At 45.9% G+C, this 20,327-nt stretch overlaps 2 protein-coding genes across 4 annotated transcripts in view; one reads left to right on the forward strand and one right to left on the reverse strand.

Annotated features, from left to right (window-relative positions):
- The window catches only part of Med (Smad/Smad4 homolog Medea), a 58,588-nt gene extending 57,655 nt beyond the window's left edge, over positions 1 to 933 (reverse strand). For both annotated transcript variants that reach the window (XM_075693064.1, XM_075693063.1), the window contains exons 1-2: positions 517 to 933; positions 257 to 431 (exon numbers count right to left, since the gene is read on the reverse strand). In XM_075693064.1, coding sequence (XP_075549179.1) covers positions 257 to 431; positions 517 to 762 — 421 coding nt within the window. In that variant the 5' untranslated portion in view covers positions 763 to 933. The remainder of the gene's footprint in view (positions 1 to 256; positions 432 to 516) is intronic.
- Positions 934 to 990: 57 nt separating this feature from the next.
- Positions 991 to 20,327, forward strand: part of Adar (Adenosine deaminase acting on RNA) — a 49,591-nt gene continuing 30,254 nt past the window's right edge. Inside the window, exons 1-4 of one of the 2 annotated variants that reach the window (XM_075693061.1) lie at positions 991 to 1,416; positions 2,411 to 3,602; positions 5,346 to 5,513; positions 13,270 to 13,570. In XM_075693061.1, the coding sequence (XP_075549176.1) occupies positions 1,341 to 1,416; positions 2,411 to 3,602; positions 5,346 to 5,513; positions 13,270 to 13,570 (1,737 nt within the window). In that variant the 5' untranslated portion in view covers positions 991 to 1,340. The remainder of the gene's footprint in view (positions 1,417 to 2,410; positions 3,603 to 5,345; positions 5,514 to 13,269; positions 13,571 to 20,327) is intronic. The other variant, XM_075693062.1, reaches the window with a different exon arrangement.

A 20,327-nucleotide genomic window follows, 5' to 3' on the forward strand; every position in this document is an offset into this window, starting at 1 on the left:
GCACACTGCACACATGCTTTTGAGAACACGACCTAAAAGATGACAGCTCTTGCCGCTTTACTGTGCCACCAGAACACAATATCACCGGACAAATGTGACTACGCGACATGAACCGGGCGTCACACGCGACGCATATGTCACGGCAAAGGCGTGACTACCGTTTTACGGCATGCTCCGCGCGTTGAATAGCGTGGCGACTTATGCTTAGTTTGAAACCAGTATACATGCAGCATACTGAAGAAAGAAACAACCATACCGATGCCAGGAGATACGACCCTTTCGTAATGGTATGGGTTGACGCAGACACTGTCACACTTCAGGTCGAATGCGTACTGACAGTACTTCACATGCTTCAGCTCGTTCTTGTGGAGATCAGGCCACCTCCAGATGCGAGCATAAATAACGTGCGGAAAACCTTTTCTTCCTGCGACCTGCACAAGATATGTGACACAGCATTCCATGCTCTGCTTAGTGGTTCGCAGTTCAGCACGCTCGATGTTGTGTAGTACTACATACCTGAAGCCTACCATCTAAAGTTCGCTGAATGGTCACACATTTGCTCGGATGGGCACCGTTTGTCGTGATAGCTGTGATGAGGCTGTCAAGTTCGTCCCTTTTCTCCTTAAGCTTCTTGACCAAGCTTTCGATGGCGCGTTTGGCAAAGCTTTCAGATTCACCACCCTGCCTGTGACACATTAGGCTGTGCACGATGCTCAGGCAGGCATCCGCGGACGTCGGTGCGGCCGTGGATATCGTTGCCATTGCTGCGAAACGCGCAACGTAAGTCAGAGGTCTTGGAAGGGCCACTTGGCCCTGACTAATACACGACTAAAACACAAACACAACACATCGGGTCTACTAATCCCATTGATGAACAATAACGCCGCAGCGATCACCGCTCCACTAGCACCTCTCAGCTTGTCGACACAACGACACTCTAGCGGCGAGATACCTCGAGAATTTGATGAGGATGGACGAGCGCATTTCCTACGATCTGGGGGTTTGAAGGTACTTTCTTAAAATTAGTCCGAACTGTAAATATGCTTTGTGTTTAAATACGTACACCAGTAGGTAAAAGTGAATAGCCTGCTACCAGTTTAAATTGCACTTTCTTTAGTAATTTATTAAAGCAACTTGGTTGCTTCGCTTTGCTATGTATGATGTAATTATTTTATCCCACGGCGTGTAAATCGAGTAAGTCTGGCTACGCTGTTAGCTGCTTTGCCAGCTTCAGTTTTCTTTGGCGTTTGCCTTGTGCATTATAAGGATCCAATAATTTGTGGATACCGAATCGAAGTCAATTTAGTGAAAACGCAGCTTACTTCGTGTATTTGCTCTAAATGTCGACGGTAACGGCGAGCTCCAAAGAAGACGTAACAATGGTCCAGACTCCCCAGAAGACAAAAGATGGGCACGGTACGTTGGCTATGCGCTGTTGTGTGTTTGTGCTTGTTTAGTACGGTTTATCGTTTGAATAGTGAATAGGACAGTCTTTAAAGCCGGGCATGCGAAGAGTCGGTAATTTACGTTGAGTGTGTCTGTGAAGATCAGCGTGGTTAATCCGTTACCGGCTTTAGGCCTAGCTTTAACACACTTGCGTGCTTGCGATCGTTTGCCCCTATCGCGACCTGTAAACAAATCATTTTTTTACCGTACTGTTTCCCGGATACCTCATCTTGGACGTGGGCGAAAATATTAATTTGTGAGAGGATACTGCTGATGATATTTTTTTTTCTTTTTGGATCGTGCAATGCAGAGCGAGTTAACTGCGCGCAGTCGGAAGCATGCGGCAGTCGGGGCTGCAGTGTTGTGCGTAAAGTTGCGTGTAATTCTCTTTAACTGTACGTGCCGATCGCTTTCAGAATCGATGAGCTGAAGCAGGCTTAGATGATCTCTCTCTGTTTCCCTGCGTGGAAATTTGTCGTTGCATGTGGCAAAATTCCCCTGAATTAACTGCTGGTGCAGTTTTCATAACACTTGGCTTCCTATGAGATTGCACTCATCGCTTTTGGTGATGTTGCCGTTTTAATGGTTTCGTTTTTTACATGCACGAGAAAGCTATCATGCTCCATTGTTTGGGTGATAGCATGCATTGTCTGTTTTTAAACCGAATTCAGAAAGCTGGGGAGAGTGGGGTAAGACTTAAATAGAGAGGGAGAAAAAAAAAAAAAAACTTGCATACGACGTTTACACTGATATATGAACGGCGAGGCAGCTTTGTGCGTTTTCTGTGTTTCAGATATTGTGGTACTATGTGATTTCAATTAAGTAATGTTTTAGGAAATAGCTGCATTCACAGTTACAGGGATGCAACTGAAACTTAAGGTTTGCCAGGTGTTTAGTGCACATCCCATCAGCGTCTGTTACACAGCAGTTGCTTGTCTTAAAAAGTTGCTTCCTCTTGTTACAGGGCAAGAGCCAAATGGCAAAGCAGAAGAGGGGGATGAAAGCATCACACCAGGAACTAAGCGCAAATCTGGGAGCTCGCAGGGCAGTGCCCGCAAAAAGCAGAAAAAGAACAGCATTTCACCTAAAATGGTGCAGCCGAAAAATGCGCTCATGCAGCTGAACGAGCTCAAACCAGGCCTGAAGTACTCCGTAGACTCTCAAGAAGGGCCAGCTCACCAGCCCAGCTTTGTTGTCTCTGTTGAGGTTGACGGCCAGCGTTTCACGGGCCGTGGCCAGTCCAAGCAGTTGGCAAAGCATGCAGCAGCACAGGCTGCTTTGAAGTCTTTCGTGCAGTTCCGTAATGTGCCCGAAGCTTACTGGGCCATGAGCCGCTCAATGGTCCATTCTGGGGACTTCACCAGTGATGACGTAGAACAAGACGAAAGCAGTGGCATCTTCAGTGGATTCACTGCTGAAAACCCCATTGAAGAGTTTCACCGAGACCAGCTGAAGCGTTTCTCGGGTGGCAAGGATGGAGATGCAGAGAAGAAGGCTACAAAAGCTGCCGAAGAGGCAGACAAGAAAAACCCAGTGATGCTGCTCAATGAGCTGCAGCCAGGACTAGAGTACACGCTCGTTTCGGAGAACGCGGCAGTGCCCACACAGCGCTTTACCATGGCAGTTACAACAACCAACGGCGATGTTTACGAAGGATGCGGGTCCAACAAGAGGCTGGCCAAGGCAGCAGCAGCACGTGCAGCACTGCTCAAGTTGTACAACATCATGGCCCATCCTTCCGGAGCACTCAAGCGCGACGAAAAAGGTCCAATTGTAGACACCCTGCCGCAGGCTCTGGCTGATCGACTGGGCAACACGGTCAATGAGACATTGCAGAAGGTGATGGCTGACCGGGCAGAGAGCGCCAAATGGAAAGTGCTTGCAGGCATCATCATGACCATGCCGGCATCTGAGAAAGACAAGGAGGATGATGTAAAGGTCTTGACAGTGGCCACGGGCACAAAGTGCATCAACGGGGAGTACATCAGCATGAATGGGGCAGTGCTGCAGGACTGCCACGCCGAGGTTGTGTCCCGGCGTTGTTTCAAGGACTTCCTGTATGGGCAGCTCGAGCTCTGGAAGAATGGCAAAGAAGAAGAATCCATCCTTGAGCAGAGGCCAGACAAGCAAGGGTTCCGTGTGAAGCCAGACATCAAGTAAGGCAGACTTGTTTTTTTACTTGTCACAGGAAGCAACAGTGAAGTCTCATTGCTTAAAGGGGCCTTGAACCACATTTTACCGAAGTTGATAAATGCACTTGAGATTGAAATAGATTATTTCAAAAATACTTTTATGCAAAAAGTAGTTTAATGCATTCAGCAATAGGGGAGTTATTGGCAATCAAAGGTCACGTATGATCCCCTTTGTGGTGCCCCTGTTCTTTCTTCAGTGCCTTGCACTGCAAAGGCTGTGGCAGAGCGGGGTGTGTCAACTGCGCTACTAATGCCTGCTGATCGTCACCGGTGCACACACTTCAAATTTGATTTTGGATGTTCACATAGGTGCCACTACTTGCAGTTTTGGCGCCCACGATGGGCCAAACGCGGTTGTCCTCAGTGAGCCACGGTGTGCTCATCCAGCGGTCTCGTCGTGGCACCCTACGGCAGCTGCAATATCTACTCTACGTAACAGACTGCAGTCACATGCAACTGTAATGTGTATGCACAGTGTTTGCTTTGTGCATGACTGGGCTTGATTGGGCACTTGTGCTCATATGCTCCAGTCTGGCTGTGTGGTGTGGACCGGCTTTGTTCTGTACCAGCTTGACCGACGAATAAATGGTAGCCACATCCAACTTGCGTATTTTGACTCACTGTCAATAGCTCAATACAAAGTGAAGTCTGCCAAGGTGTCTAACAAGAGTGGCTAGGAGTGAGGGCAGAGTGTGTGGTCTGACCTTAAGTTACGCGTGGTTTGATGCTAGTTGAGTGTTCAGAACTAGCTGAAATTAGTGGGACTGGACTTCTACGACACCGATAGGCAAGATGGCCAAAGTTTAATGCCTGCAAAAGCAGCCGTGACCGAGCGTGAGCAGATGACGCCCACTTTCTTCTGAAAGTATGCAATATTTATCAAAATACGAAAGCAGATTTTTTCTTACTTCAGCCTGTTTATTAAACTGCATCAATAAATATACACAGTAACGGTAGAAAGAAGTGCACTGATCCAAACACCCTTCTTGATAGACGTCAACTATTGGCCAATAGCAGCTGTGTATGGGAATCTGCTATATTACAAAATAAAGCAGCCCAAAAAGTGTGAGAAGCAGGCTTCCGTTGGAAAGAGAGCATTGGAAAAAAAGTGACCTCACGCTTCCCTTGCAAGCATCACATGCCGCACACAGCTGCAAAACATGGCTGAGATGTTCACAGCAACATATGCGATCCGCGGACTGTGTTTTTCACCAAGCTTTAAGGGTAGTTCAGTACCCTTTTAAGCAGGGTGACGGCCTAAAAATTCAATACATGCATCGCCTGCCTGCTGTGCCTGTCTGCTTCAGCACATAGTTCTTGGGAGGTGCCAATATTGAATATAGTGTGTCTGTGCTGTAATGTCACGGAAATAATTTTCAGTGAATAAAGAAAGCTTCAATTTATTCCTAAATTATATCATGTTAAAGCTACTGTTTACGAAAAAATAGTTATGCATAATTTGGCATATGATTATGCACGTTTATTAGCACTGCATAAATGCGTCAACTTGACACTGCTTTGCATAATTATTTTTTAACGTCCTTTTTTCTATTGCATTGCAGATAATATTAATTTTCCGTTTTCTAATGATATAGATATGTATTGCACTTCAGTAATAATTGAAAATTACACTATTCAACACTTTTAGTTCTTTCTTAATGCACTAAGGTTATACTAACATAAGTGTTCTTTGCCTCCTGCCTGCAGGTTTCACTTGTACATAAGTACGTCGCCTTGTGGAGATGGTCGCATTTTTTCCCCTCATGAGCTGATGGCCGACTCTGCATCCCTGAATGCTGACAAACACCCAAACCGGCGAGTGCGAGGGCTGCTGAGAACGAAGATTGAAGCTGGGGAAGGGACCATTCCACTGAGGTTTGTCACAATTTTGTAGGCCAATGAAAACACATATGGGACCTTCATTGTTATTGTAGATACCAGCAGTTTATTCTCTTTTGTATTTTTGGTGTACAGGCAGAAGTGTCACAAGGGCAGCCAACTTCGCATTGCGGCTTAGCACATTATCACACGGTGTGTAAAAATTATGAGAGCATGATTTTCGATGACACAACTGTCTGCAGAGCCTCATCTGCTTGAGTGAAGGCGTTCACTTTACGTGTTCAAATTTCAATTTTTTTCGCGATTGAAAGCGTTTCCTGCCACAGCATCACGGCAATGTTGTTGCTGTTAACAACTGTTCGCTGTAGTGCAGGCCACTGAATGCTTAAGTCCCAATGAACGCTCGTCTCACTGGTGCAGGGAACATAGGCAAAATTGGATGTTTGCTGTTATATTCTTTTCGCTTCTGCCATTTGTTCTCCGAGAGCAAGTCGCATGTTCAGCTTGCATGCTTGTCCTCTGCCTCCAAGTTCAAGGAATTCCAGATGCATACGGCTGGCTTTGTGTCGGAAGATACAGACAACTATCGGACAAGATTGCCTGAATATATATGATGTTGGTTAGCTTCTGTCCAACACCAGACACACCTTTAATTTTTTTATTTTTTTTCTTTCATTTATTTAAGAGCGGCACATGCCCAGTGTCACATACCTACGACCCAAGTAGGCATGAAAGTGCATGCTGTAGTTTTGCGCTCATAACCTGCCACTTTGTATAATCTGTGCCCTGAATACAACAAACCAGAAAGAAAGAAAATTATCCCCGCATATAATCCACGGAAGTAACTGCATACAACACTGCTCAGATCTTTGCAAAAGCAGTTTCCATTCACAGATGCGCAACTTGCTACATTGTATCTTCGGCCAGCGGCTCTGTCCCCCCATTCTTCGGCGATGCTGACAAAGCTAGGTTCACACGCCCGACGTTATTGCAGACGGATCAGTCACATGATATGTGATGTGAATTGGATCACTTCGCAGCTAGCACACACACAAATGAGGATAATGGTGCAGATGAAAAAAGCCCTCTCAATGGCAATGGAGTAAACGCAACCAAGCTGAAAATCCAGACGGCGATTTGACTCGCCACCATATCGCGAAGCGCTTTGCGCAGAACGAGGGAGCGTCATGGGAACGGGTGACATATGAGTTTGCTTTCACCGTGTGCTCTCTTCGCTAACTACTAAATGGAAATTGGCGACTCACAAAGCGGAGGAAAATGGGCAACTGGGAAAGAGGGGAGGAGAGAAGGTGGGGTTCCCTAGGAGATAAAACTTTGAATGGCAAAGACTCTTGCCTTGAGGTGTGGCTTCACAGCAGCGCGCGCAGCACTGCTGTGAAGCCACATTTCAAGGCGAAGTTCGCATATGATTCGCGCCCCCACTTTACTGTTAGATTTTTGAAATTTTGTTGCAGGTTATACATGCAAAAATATGGTATGCAGTGGCACGTATCCATTAATACCAGTTTGCATGAAAGTGATTCATTAAAGAGCGGCACATACCCAGTGACCCAAGTTTACCTGAAAGAGGTTAGATACACACATGCATACCACAAACTGGGTGAAGTTCCTAAAGAATACCAAGAGCATTAAAAAATTTCCGGCGATTGGTTTCAATCCTGGTTCCCTCAGCAAGCAGCCCGATACGCTGTCCATTAGACCATGGACTACCCAGTAACCCAAGCTGGCATGAAATAGATTAGATGCAGAGAGACGTACCTCAAACTGGGTGAAGCTCCCAAAGAATGCCAATCACATTAACCCGTTTCGTGCCATGCTGCTGTCTAAAATTCTGACAAAAAGATGGCAAAATTTCTTTGTTTTGTAATTTTTTACAAAACACTGCAGACAATGTTCTAAGTGATTCATTTTTCATAATCCAAACAAAACTCGCAAAACTGAAGCTTAACAGGGCTGTACCAAATCCCGTATGACAGGTATATTAAGTGAACATGAAACTTCATGTTCACCGGTAGGGTACACTTTGAAATACTTCCAATGGGTTCCCTGTGTCCTCCACACCAAACATCTTACCCAAAGACTGCAACAGTGGAAGGTGAGGCGGGTATGCAAGGGGCTTTGTTTACATTAAGTTTGCACCACTACCCTGTGACGTCAATGTCACCAGAAGTGTCACACTCGTAAGACAAGTGCATAGGGAATCTCGGATGTTTTCTTCACTTGAAGAGCAGTACACCTCATCTTTGGAATCACTTGATCAGTCGCTGAAGTCTGCTTATCTTTCTTGTGGAGAAGCCAACGAAGCTTGAGCTGCCGATGCCACCATTTCTAAAAAACCAGCTGCAAACTTGTTTTACAAATGATTCATACTTCCTGCAAGAACAAACTCACTCCTAATTGCACTGCCCCATATATTGTGTGCTGCCATATACATGAAGCATGACAAAGCACTAAGACAAAACCAGCTGATTCATGGCATTAATAAAAAATTAAAGGTACCATGGATGAGCATAGTTTGTCCTTGGCCATTTTACCAGATATGCATGAATGAATTCAGCTGTCCCAGGTATCGAAGGGGCTAAAAGAGAGACAGCAAAACAAAGTAGTGCCGTGTGCAAGGCATTCATCCATGCTCTGTTCCCAATAATAGTGAAAGGAGGAATTGCTAAAAGTGGGGTGGGGGGAGTTGTAAAATGAAACGCCTACCCTATATTCGAAAGTATAAATTGCATGTTCTTTTTCCCAAAAAGTAGATTTACCGTAACAATTTTCCACTTGTTGCAGTAGATAACTAAAGGGTGCCTCAATTTTTTTTTACTCTTACATTGTAGTGCTCAAGATCTACCAATTACAAAAAGCACCACTTGGTTACTATCAGCATCAGTTGCCTGTGCAAGAAGTCATTAGTATTTCCACCTACTGGTCACCATTTTGCTTTTTTAATGCATGTATTCAGGCTGGCTCAGGCATGTTGTCATCACATAGTGGACACCCAGTGCATGCACACGCAGACCAAGAAAGGAGAACGACACTTTTCTGTTGTAATTGTTTGTGTGTTCATCTCGTGCTTGCCACTCCACAGAGGCAATTCCAGCAATAGTTTGCCTACAATGCTACATTGATGTTAGAGGCCGACAAAAGTTACTCAGTGATGCTGCCAGCCAAAGTAGCTGAAGTTATGGACAGTGCATCTGAACACAAGGCCTTCGATGGCTTAGAGTGATGTACAGCAAACATTGGTTGACTGCGCCCGAGAGGAAGGGTTGGTTGAAGAGCTTTTCCTGCTATAATTCACAGCTCATAAAAATTTCGTTTACAGAAATTTAGTGCCCTGAAACGGGGTAAGTTTTGCATGTTGCAGTGAGTGTAGTACATACGTGTATCATTTCATTATGCAGACCGAATTAAAATAGGTGCGACTTATATTCCAATCTTTCCTTCGAAACTTGCGAGGGGGGGGATTACAGTCGCCGACCGTTTATTTGGACCTCACGGGGACTGAGGAAATGTCTGAAAAAGCAGATTAAGACAAAAAAGTCCTTTATTTCCACGCGCTTATTCGGGCTCGGCAGTAGGCTTGAAGAAGTCGTGAATGCGCCATTGCACGCTGTTTCGTTTACGCACAATCAGATAAGCCTGAATCTCGGAGAGGGTCATACGGTCACTATAGGCGGCTGAAAGCACAGTCACTGCTTGTACTCGGAGTCATCAGAGCTGACTCAGAGTCGTCGTCCGGCGGTGTAGCAGAAACCTGACAAATGATCTCGCCATCATCGAGTTCTGCACATGTCAGTGCAGAAGGGTCAGCACCTGTGAAACTGTCAAATGAGGTGGTGTCTGGAATTGCAACGCAACCATTGCGCAGGTCTCGGCAGAACATTTTCAGCGTCAGTAGGGAGCACATCGGAAGGCGACAAATCCTTGGCCTCCCGGCACCCGCTTGCCGGCATCCGCCAGCGCAGTCTGTGCGGGCACTGTCGGTGCCATTAGACACGACGCAATGTTTCCGTATGCTGCGTTGGATCACCACAACCTCGACACAGCACACAAAGCAAACACCACCACGTCGTCACGCCAACACCAGTCGCACAAACAAAAAACGTGGCCTATTCGCAGTGTCATGCACCAAGAAGAAACAAATCAACTGCCTTGTCTTGACTTGGCTTACTAAGCTGAGACAGGAACTGCTGTAGCCGCTCTATCAAAACAGGCAGAAACGATGATGATGAGCTGGGATTTGCAGTAGCGCCACTTCGCGGGGCAGCAAGGAAGCTCCGTTCAAAACAAAAATGGCGTTCAGCAAGTCGAATCATGCACCGGTCACAGTCTGTGCAGGGTGCTCTCGATCGAGTTGGCTCAAGGAGTGTCCGAAAAATTAGACTAGAGGTTGCAAGGTGTCCAAACTTTTGGCACTTGTTATACATTATGGTCTATGGTGAAAATGGCGGTGCCGCGAAGCAGACCGAATAATTGAACATGTCCGAATTTTTGGAGTCCGAGAAATCAGTCGGTGACTGTCTACTAATGGGCAAGTTATAATTCAGAAAATGCGGTAATCTCTTTGCAGATATTTGACCTCTTTGAAAATTTTCATCTCAGTGAGTAGTGTGTACACTACAAGGCATTTCTCAAGATCCATAACTGCCTGTCATGGACCTTTTAAAGAGAGCCTTTATTAGGAAAAGGTGTTCAGTATGTGCAGGAGAAGCACCGACAGCTCTAGAAATGCTTAGCATTATTACAGTGTTTCACTGTCAACACAAGGTCACATGGTTCATGCCAGTTATGGCTACTACAATATAGTGATACCCCAGTAGGTTATCATTGCCCCACTGTTGCAGTCACTGCATCTAGTAAACCAAGGGCCATGTTCAAGGTTGCCCCATTTTGAGGCTATCACTTACTGCGTGAATTCATGGGATAAGCCTGCGGGCATACTTTAAAGGAACTGACAGCCAACTTTCATAGTACCTATTCTTAATGCAATGGACCCAGGGTGTCTAACAACCCGGAAAACTGGAAATACTCAGGGAAAACTCAGGGAATTTGTGCTTCTATCATGGAAAATTAGCTGTCATTTTATTGAAAGCGGATGAAAGTCGTCCTAATGCTGGCTCGAGTATAAAAGCGAGGAATCGTAACGAGTTGTCTTTGACGCCATGTCGTCGGTTGAAGGAGTTGCCAGTGTACAGTCAATGACCGATTTTCCGGGCACCCGATTTTTGGGACATGCCCAATAAGGCGGACACCACCACGTACCCCGTAGAGTCAATGTATAAGGATGTCTGGAATTTCGGACGCAAGAACCCTTCGCCGTCCGATTTTCGAAACATTTTGCCGCGACCGCAGATCCGAAACTGCACTAATCAACGCCAACACTGCCATTTTGATTATCTCGCCACCTCGAAACGGCACTCTCGCATGCAGATCCGCTGGCAGCTAACCACCACCACAGCAACACGAAGCCCAGCTGCTTCGACGTTCACTATTAAGGTTCTTGCCGTTAGGTGCTGTGTTTTTCATTGAAAGAATTCGCTGCTGTCAGCAATGTGACTCCTCCTTGGCGGTCCTCACAATTAGCTTCGCCTTAATACAGTAATTTTACGTGGTGAAGCATACACGAAATTATTGCGGTGAATCGTAACAAGCGTGGGAAGGGGCAATTGTCACGGGACACAGCACATATTCTCTTATTATACACGCGTGCACCTGCCATCTGCTGTCACAGTACAAGCACAAATATGCCTAATAAGTGTACTGGCAGGCCTTCGCAGCTTTTTCAGGCGTGCCTGTGGTAATTTGAGCCCTGAAGGGCAGTAAAAGACATACATGCATTTTTTCGGACTGCCCAATTTTTTCGGAAGTTCTAGTGGCCTCTAGGGAGCCCAATAAACCGTACGTTGACTGTACAACTGATCAAGAAGATGCTTCAAATAGTCCGTGGAGCAAATACACGGCAGAATGAGGGCGAGAACAGAAAGAACCTACGCGTTGAAGAATGAGCAGGAAAGGTAGCGTGCTGCTGCCACTTTGAAGGAGCTTGAATTCAAAAAGGAAAGTGTTGGCTGATGCCGAGGTGCAGGTGACCCTCATCCAAACCAAAATAAACTCTTTAAAGCAGTCAAACGCAACACTCAGGCATTGTGCGTGGGCTAATAGTATGTCAGGACAGTTCAGGTTGACTTTCCAGCTGCTGAGAGAATCTCACCTGTGACAAAATTCGAGCCTAATACCAACGAGCTTGCTATCAGTTGATGGAAATAGCTCATTTTCAAAAATAATTGCTTCTGTGTGCATCTCTTTTTATTCATATTTGAAGATGTTCGACTTTATTTCCGATGGGTGTTACCATTTTTTTTAACATATCTTATTCGCTGTGCATTTTACTACCCCTCCCTTCAGTTTTCTATTTTGAATAAAATAAACATTACTCCTTACTATTCAAACTGGATTAAGTCATTTTTTTTAAAATTTTTTTAACATGCTCACTTAGAGAGTGACAGCAACGGGTAACATGGTGTCAGCCCGTCTTGACATAAAACAAGGTTCTGTGTCACTCATGGAATTTTGCAAAGGCACTCGGGCAAAACCTGGATAGCTCAGGGTATTTGGATATGTCAACTTGGTAGACGCCCTGTGGAGCGCTTGCCGGTCAGGTTGTCTGATCATGAACTGGTAATAGCGGAAAACTCCCGGGAACATTTGTTATTGGAATTTTTTTATCTACAGTGAGGATATAGTCATTCACTAGAATCATGCTGAAAACGGTGATAGGTGAGTATGATAGTGATTATACGACGGCATTAGTGGGAGGCCAATGACAGGTGCGGCCGTAACTGCGAGAAGGTATTATTTTTTTTTATTAGGTCGATGTTCCTGCGATTCATGTTTTCCGAAGTGCTAAAGTATTTGTGTGATAATAGCAACATGTTCTCGTGGTTTCCTGTCCAACTGCTTTGGTATTTAACCAGTCAAAACGAAATTACTTAGATTGAAAAGGAAGCAACAGTTTTACACATGATACACAGTTCAGAGCATTGCCGTAGGCATGCATGCGCTTTTGATTTCCAAAGCATAGAATAAAGCGCAAGTGTCCAATAATATAGCAACTGCAATTTTAAGTAATTATGTTGTACTTACCAGCAACTTATGTACAGTAATCTCATTGACTACATCCGAAGCACCAAGATTTCACCGCCTGGCCTCAAAACCACTTACTGGTTTTTAAAGCTTTCTTTGCCAATTTAAAATTATAATTCCTACTTAAATCACGAATAGCTTGCTGGATTCTGTCGCCATAAATTATGGTCATTTCGTTTCCATGAACGTCTCACAACATATTCTAGCCAGTTGTTAGTCTCTTTAAGCCCCCTGATGTCAACATGCCAAGATGTCATGGCAAATGGTGCATCATGGGGAAGTATCTCCGAAAGTTATCCACACCCTGAAAGTGACTATGGCTTCACGACACTATCAGTTCATGGCACAAAGGCAAATTACCAACAACTTGAAGTGTGGGCACATGGAGGAACTGAATTCTGCAAAAACTTGCAAGCTGGAGAAAGATTCATACTAAAAGAAAAGATTTTTCATCACTTGCGAGGCTTTCTTTCTGAGGAAGCTCTACGAGTTTGCTATGCACCTTCAAGCTACTATGTGTTGGATGCCAGCTGACCTTTTGGCAAACCTCCCTTCACCTCGCTTGTTTGTGCAGAACCGAGTTCATCAGTTCGCTCCATGTTATGTGCCCGTTTGTTCACCCGCCGTGCAGGCTGGGCCCCGTGCTGCAAACATGGGATGGAGTGCTGCACGGGCAGCAGCGGCTGCTGACCATGTCGTGCTCTGACAAGCTGGCCCGCTGGAACGTGCTGGGCCTGCAGGGTTCGCTCCTCTCGCTCTTCATCGAACCCGTCTACCTGGAGAGCGTGGTGCTGGGCTCCCTGTACCACCCGTGGCACATGCAGCGGGCCATGTGGGGCCGCCTAGAGGGCACCCTGCACCTGGAGGCCGAGAGCCCCTTTCAGCTGCACCGGCCTAGGCTTGGCGCCATCTCCAGTCCCGAGTCCCGACAGGTACGTGAAGGTTCCGCAGTGAATACCTGTACAAGACTCATTACAGGGTTGTTACTCCATTTGTGGAGTAAATTTGTGTAAATGCACTCCATTTGTGGAGTACTCTATTACTCCATCTTGTTGCGCACGCAGCCAACCTCAGTGCCCTTGTTGACAGAGTTTATAACTGATTTTTCAGAAAGACCGGGGAGCCCCAAAAATGTCAGAATAATCTGGCAGTCCAAAAAAAAATGAATTTTGATGCTACAATCGATGCTTATTTCTTTTTTTTCAACTTCACACTGAAAAAAAAGCATTTCTCGTGGAATTTTGTTTTGTCCTGTGCTTGATTGCAATACAGTAATGTTCTGTTAATTCGATTTCATTTAATTTGATGCTTCGGTTAATTCAATCCCTACCAAAGGTGCTGGCTGGCGCCCATGCATCTCTACGGGGCCAAACTTTCGTTATTTCGATCCCTCACCAGATAATTAGAAATTGGCCTGGCATGTGCCTGACCCCTATGGTGACCTCAATAGCAACCCCTTAGTGGCCGTGTCTGTCTTGGCGGAGGTTAGGGAACAATAAGTGCATCGAACACTCATCGTCATGTATCAAAAATGCCTATTTTCGGCTAGCCCCAGGATGATTTTCAAGCAATTACCACAGCTTGCAATGTCTGATAACTGTATTTACCTGATTCTAATAGCGAGTTCCAATGGCAAATTAGGAGCCGGAGTAAAATTTCTTGCTCTTTTTAGAACACGGCTGTTCCAATCGCAGATAGGGGAGCACCAGATGAGTGTTTCAATGGCAGATCAAGAGCACTCGTAGAGGCGAGATCACTCCATGGAGCAAGCAAAGCTGCTCTGCCAAAATTGGCTGAGTGGACCAGAATTCTCACCCGAAGTATTTCCTGTTTCTTTCCAACATGCCTCTAGGCCTCTGTTTATGCGAATATCGACGGATGCAATGGTTGTTGCTATATTGCACCGTGTGCGTTTGCTTGCGCTGCTTGGAAGCGAAAGCTCTTAATGTGAAAGCTCAAGTTTGAACAGTGTAGGGATGAATCGTACCGTGATGCTGAAGTCACCGCGTACCAGCAAGCCTTGTTCAGGGATTAGAAGTAGTCTGCTACGTTGAGGATGTCTTTCGCTGCTACTTGATGAGCAGCTGCATTTGATTTATAAGGATGTGGTGGTTTGAGGAGAGCGGTACCAACATAGCATCCTAGGAGGCCATGATACAAGTTACTCGCCATGATGTCAAGATAGAGAACCAAACATTACTCACCGCAATTGGCATGACTGGTCCTGCTCACCATTGATGATATCAGAAGGCTAACTGCTGGTGTCGGTTGTGTTATATACATCTCCAGGAGGGTCGTGCAAACAAAAATTGTTGCAATGCAGTCTAGTAGGCTACAACTACTACAACCATAGCATAAACTGCAGTAGCTGAAGTGTAATCGTGGCGACAAGCAACACTGGAAAAAATAGTTCTGGCTGTGGAGTATGCCGTATCTCTCCATGCCTTTTTACTGCCAAGCCATGTCTGCATCGTGCCAGCTGTGCTTTGTGCTAGAGATAGTGGTTTCGCTTCGTACCGACATTCAAATTCGACAGTGCCCTGTGGATTTCTACATTCTCTGCACTCGACCCTGTGCACAACGGTGCCATCCCCATGTGCGTCCTGCTAGCTTCGTCTCCCGTTCACCTCTTGACATATCTGCTTGCCCCGTCCCCTCATGTATTTCATTAGGCTTTTAGTACGTTGTAGTGTCAGTTGTCCCTCTGCGTGCTATCTTCGAGTGTCCCTTTTTCTTCACAGACGCCGACAGCCGTTATGTGCCAAGCTGAAGTCAGCAATTTTTAAAAGTTTTATTTTTATTTTCTGTATGCTTTTAGTTTGTGCACTCGCTTGTGCCCTGCCTTTTAGGAAATAAATTTTCCATTGCTGGTTGGTACCTGTGTTGCCATCTGTATCTGGGTCCCTGTAATGCCGTTCACACTGCATGATGCATCTTGGAGAAGCCGCCGCTGGCGGGCGGAGACGCAGATGGACCGCCATGTAAGGGACGCTGGGTAGCTGTATGAGGAGGAACCTAAAAATAACTGGAATCGTGCTCCTGCACATTGCCTACTTCAGTACGTGGTTGTGACGGTAGGATGCTGTGGGAGGACTTCTCCCAAGTCAGTATGCCAAGTGGTTTCAACTGTCGACAGTGTGTGTAGTTTCACTTGCAGTTCTGTGTGCCTGTGTGTCTGTAGTGCACTTGTGACACGAAGAAATGGCAAATTGTCAATTACAACATAAACTGTGAAGTTTTCTTTTTCACTTGACAAGAACGCAGCAGAAGCTGTTGTGATGATGCAAACAGCTTACAAAGAACATGCTCCCAGTAAAACGCAAGTGTACGAATGGTTTGCTTGGTTTAAAAAGGGGGAAATGACCATTGAAGATCAGCCCCGTTATGGTCATCCTTCAAGTGCATGAATTGAGGGCAACGTCGCCCAAATGTGTGATCTCATCAGGTAATATTGATGCAGAACAATCGCCTAGCTCGAAGACTTCCATTCAGCTCCATTCAGCACATTTTGCATGACAATTTGGGAATGCGATGAGTAGCTGCTAGGTTTGTGCCGAGACTTCTCACCAAAAAGCAAAGGGATCGTCTCGTGGTAGCCTGTCGTGCAATGAAGGGCACAGTTGCAGGCGACAAGTCATGGTGCTATGGGTACGATCCCGAAAGTAAACAACATACAAGTCAATGAAAGTCACCAACTCACCTTGTCCAAAATAAAATAAGCTCATCGGGTTAAATCGAATTCAAGAATGATGCTTACCTGTTTTTTTGACATCAAAGGTATTTTACACTCAGAATTCGAGCCCCAGAACCAAACCATCAACCAACAAGATTACGTGGAGGTGTTATTACAGAATTACACAATACCCGGCCTTGTGTAATTCTGCCGAGTGGTTCCTACATCATGACAATGCTCCTTTGCCAGTTCTTGGCCACAACGCAGATGACTACTTAGACTAACATGCCCTAATCACCACATTTGGCTCTCGCAGACTTCTTTCTGTTTGGTCGGAACAAAAGAAACTTGAAAGGCAAGCGTTTTGCCGATGCAGACAAAGTCAAAACGCAATGTCACGGCGGCGCTGGCAGGCATAAAAGAGGCCAAATTTGCAAGGTGCTTCCAACAATGCAGTCGAATCTCTATATTTCGAACTCGAAAGGGCCAGAAAATTTGCTTGAATTAAAAGAAGTTTGAATTAAAAGAAGGACTTGTTCTTGACGTACTCATGTACCTTAGCACGGTGCACAAACGGTGTGAGTTGTAAAATATTGTGGCACACAAGCGCGCACCGAGTGAGGACTACGAAACTGCCTGCGCCAGCCAACGCTGAGGCGGGCGCGTGCGGAGACCATTGAAGGCGAGGAATTTGCAAGGGACTCACCTACGGGGCAGAAACGTGGAGGCTTACGAAAAGGGTTCTACTTAAATTGAGGACGACACAATGAGCTATGGAAAGAAGAATGATGGGTGTAACATTAAGGGATAAGAAAAGAGCAGATTGGGGTGAGGGAACAAACGCGAGTTAATGACATCTTAGTTGAAATCAAGAAAAATAAATGGGCATGGGCAGGACATGTAATGAGGAGGGAAGATAACCGATGGTCATTAATGGTTACGGTCTGGATTCCAAGGGAAGGGAAGTGTAGCAGGGGACGGCAGAAAGTTAGGTGGGCGGATGAGATTAAGAAGTTTGCAGGGACAACATGGCCACAATTAGTACATGACTGGGGTTGTTGGAGAAATATGGGAGAAGCCTTTGCCCTGCAGTGGGCGTAACTAGGATGATGATGATGATGATGATGAGAAGCAGGGCGAGGGAAGCAAACTTGCAGGGAGGGGTGGGAGGGAAGCAGATTTACTTTTCCGCCAGCTTGATGGATGACGCTGATTACGTCTGCCACCTAAGGCTGCTACAGTGGAGTTGCCGAGGCTGGACTGGGCCTCCGCCGCTGCTTCTCTCTGCATGCTCGCAAGCTTTATCCTTCGTCTGCTGACAGATCAGCGCTGCAGTTACGTGCTTCGTCCTGCGTTCTTAACGTGTCATGTCTTAAGAACATGATGAAGTCGTTGCCACTGGTCATAATCGTAGGTGTGCTCCCTTCTGTTACGGTGTCGCCATGTGCAAGAGAGAATGAGGTACTGGGTGGCGCCTTCGTGTCCTTGTATTCAAGGTCCGTCTTGTTATACAGAATCAGATGTGGTGCACTGTCTCCGACGACCTTTCCATCGGGACGTCTCAGTTTAGAGTCCTCATTGTAAAGAAAGTCACAGTTTCACTCGAAAGGCAAAGCATCGATTGCGATAGCAAATTAATGGGCAGCTATACAAAGCAAGGTTAGTAGTTTTATCAGCCATATAAACTTGTAAACATAGGCAAACTAACTAAATTAACAAGCATGGTGTCACATGCACACAAGCAAACATGAACACATCTCGCTTGATCACCGTGGAAACTCGCTGTCAAGACGCTGGCATGAGCAAATGCAGCAGCAGCAGCGAGCGAAATGACATTCATGCTTTCTATCACTTCAACGAAAAGTGAGCCAAGAAATCACAGCACGCACAAAGCTACGAGCCGCCGCCGCACTTAGACTCTGCCCCCAATGCAGATCACTCTCAAGATGTGGCCGCATGGCCGTTGTTGGTTGCGTCAAAATCATTTCTGGCCACGTGGTTTCTCAGCCTCGTTTAACTTGCCGCCGAAACGGAAGATGGCTGATCCGCCTGCTGACCATCGGCAATGCACAGTGTTGCTGGTGAAAAGCAAGCACACTGCTATAGATTTGGAAACTAAGTGCTTCTAGCCGATGAGGCAATTGTTACGGACGTGCTTGCATGGAATAGCGACGTCGATGACAGCAGTGATGACATGATAGGGCGGGCTGCCTTGACGTTGTCCTCACAGGAAGCCCTGCAGATGATTCAGTCCCTCCGGTGCTTCATTTTTCGGAGGAACCTTCTGAGTCCACACAATCAGAAGCCAGTGGAGGAAAGTGGTGGGGCACAGAACTTGCCTCCTCACCATTATACCGGGTTTACTTGCATAATGATAGCACTTTTTTGTAAAAGAAATTGACGCAAATTCAGGGGTGCGATCATTGCGCGGTTCAAATTTCCCACGAAAAGAAAACTTTTTTTTTTCTCATCCTGCGTTTGCTGCGGGATGACAACAGGTCAACAAATAGGCGGCTCCCACTGTAACAGTGCGGGACACCAAAACAAAACTAGCGGCCGGGGGAGCAAGCTGAATGCGTCAAACACGATTTCTTTTCTTCTCGTAAATATGTTATGCGCATTGAAACACTGTCTTCCATAGTAGTAATGAATAATATAGTTACTATCAGCAAGTTTGCCACACTAACTTAGCCATGACCACTTGAAGGGGACAGAAACAGGGATGAGCGCACTTAGCTGCCAGTGACATAGAAATACATGACGGGCCCGCTGCGGAAACTTCGGCATTTATCTTCACTACTACCCTAATACGGCACATTTCCGCTAAGGGTGGACGAATATCTTAGCTGTGTTTCAAGCGTCGGCGTATGAATAAGGTACACTTTTAACGTATCAGTGTAAACGTGGCTACTATTGTTCCGTTCGCAATTAGTTACATGCCCACGAGTGCAGGCGAGAAGAATCGAAAGGCACCTTTTTTGTTGTTGTGGACCACAACCATTATAAAGCCTACAAATAATAAAGCCAAGGCGAGTTTGGTTGTAGCTTTTTTTCGTGGAAGTGCGGAAAGTGATGAAAGGAATGAAATTGGGGCATCTGCTCGAGAATGTTCGGTGCTTGCAGACCGCTTGGTATGTCTTGAAGAGTCGTTCGCGTAGCATTTGGCAGCATTCGACAGATGCCAAGCGCGATCATCATTAGCTAGACTTGGCACACGACATATCGCTGTGGCAAGTTCGGGGTGCGATCATTACGCGATTGTGATCATTACGCAAGTAAATACGGCAGTTTTCTCGGAACAGCTAGGCCATCCTCCGTTTTGATTTTTTCATTTCTCATGCAACCCGGTTATAACAGTTACCGGTTTAACAGTGGAATTGTCGTGTCACTTGAGTACTGTTATAAGTGGGTTCGACTGTACACTGCAGTCCACTTATAACAATACCCCATATAACGATATATCGGTTGCAACAATAAGTCAACTTCAGAGTACAGTCAAACCTTGTTAACACGTAGTCGGCCGGGAACGACGTTTAGGTACGCACTAAGTGCCAATGCCAGTTTAGAAGATGCTTACTGGCTGGATAAGAACTATGTCACAATGCTCTCAAATACACACACTCAGACAGGCTTTATTTATGGTCAGGCAGCAAAAAATAGGCGATCTTCACTTGCCGCCATGGTGGCCTTGCCATGACATCTTCAAACTCGGTAAGGCTGCGAGCGAGTTTGTCCACGAGGCCCCGCTTCTTTGCGAAAGCTCGCATGACGCTCAAAAGAACACTCCGCGTCAGATAATGAAGGGCTGTCGTCCACTTCCACATCGTCATCGCTTTTGCTTGAAGATGGGCGAGGTGCGACAGCGGCAACAATGTCACTATCCAAGAACTCTGTGGATGTAACAACGTCGATTTCTCGATAACATAAACACGACATGCTGCAGCAAAGACTATTGAACACCACGACAACACCACGACTGCAAACACACTGGTGGAACGAAGAAAAAAAATTCATGC

Source organism: Dermacentor variabilis, chromosome 5 (genome assembly GCF_050947875.1).
Source record: "Dermacentor variabilis isolate Ectoservices chromosome 5, ASM5094787v1, whole genome shotgun sequence".
In the NCBI taxonomy this organism is placed as follows: domain Eukaryota; kingdom Metazoa; phylum Arthropoda; class Arachnida; order Ixodida; family Ixodidae; genus Dermacentor; species Dermacentor variabilis.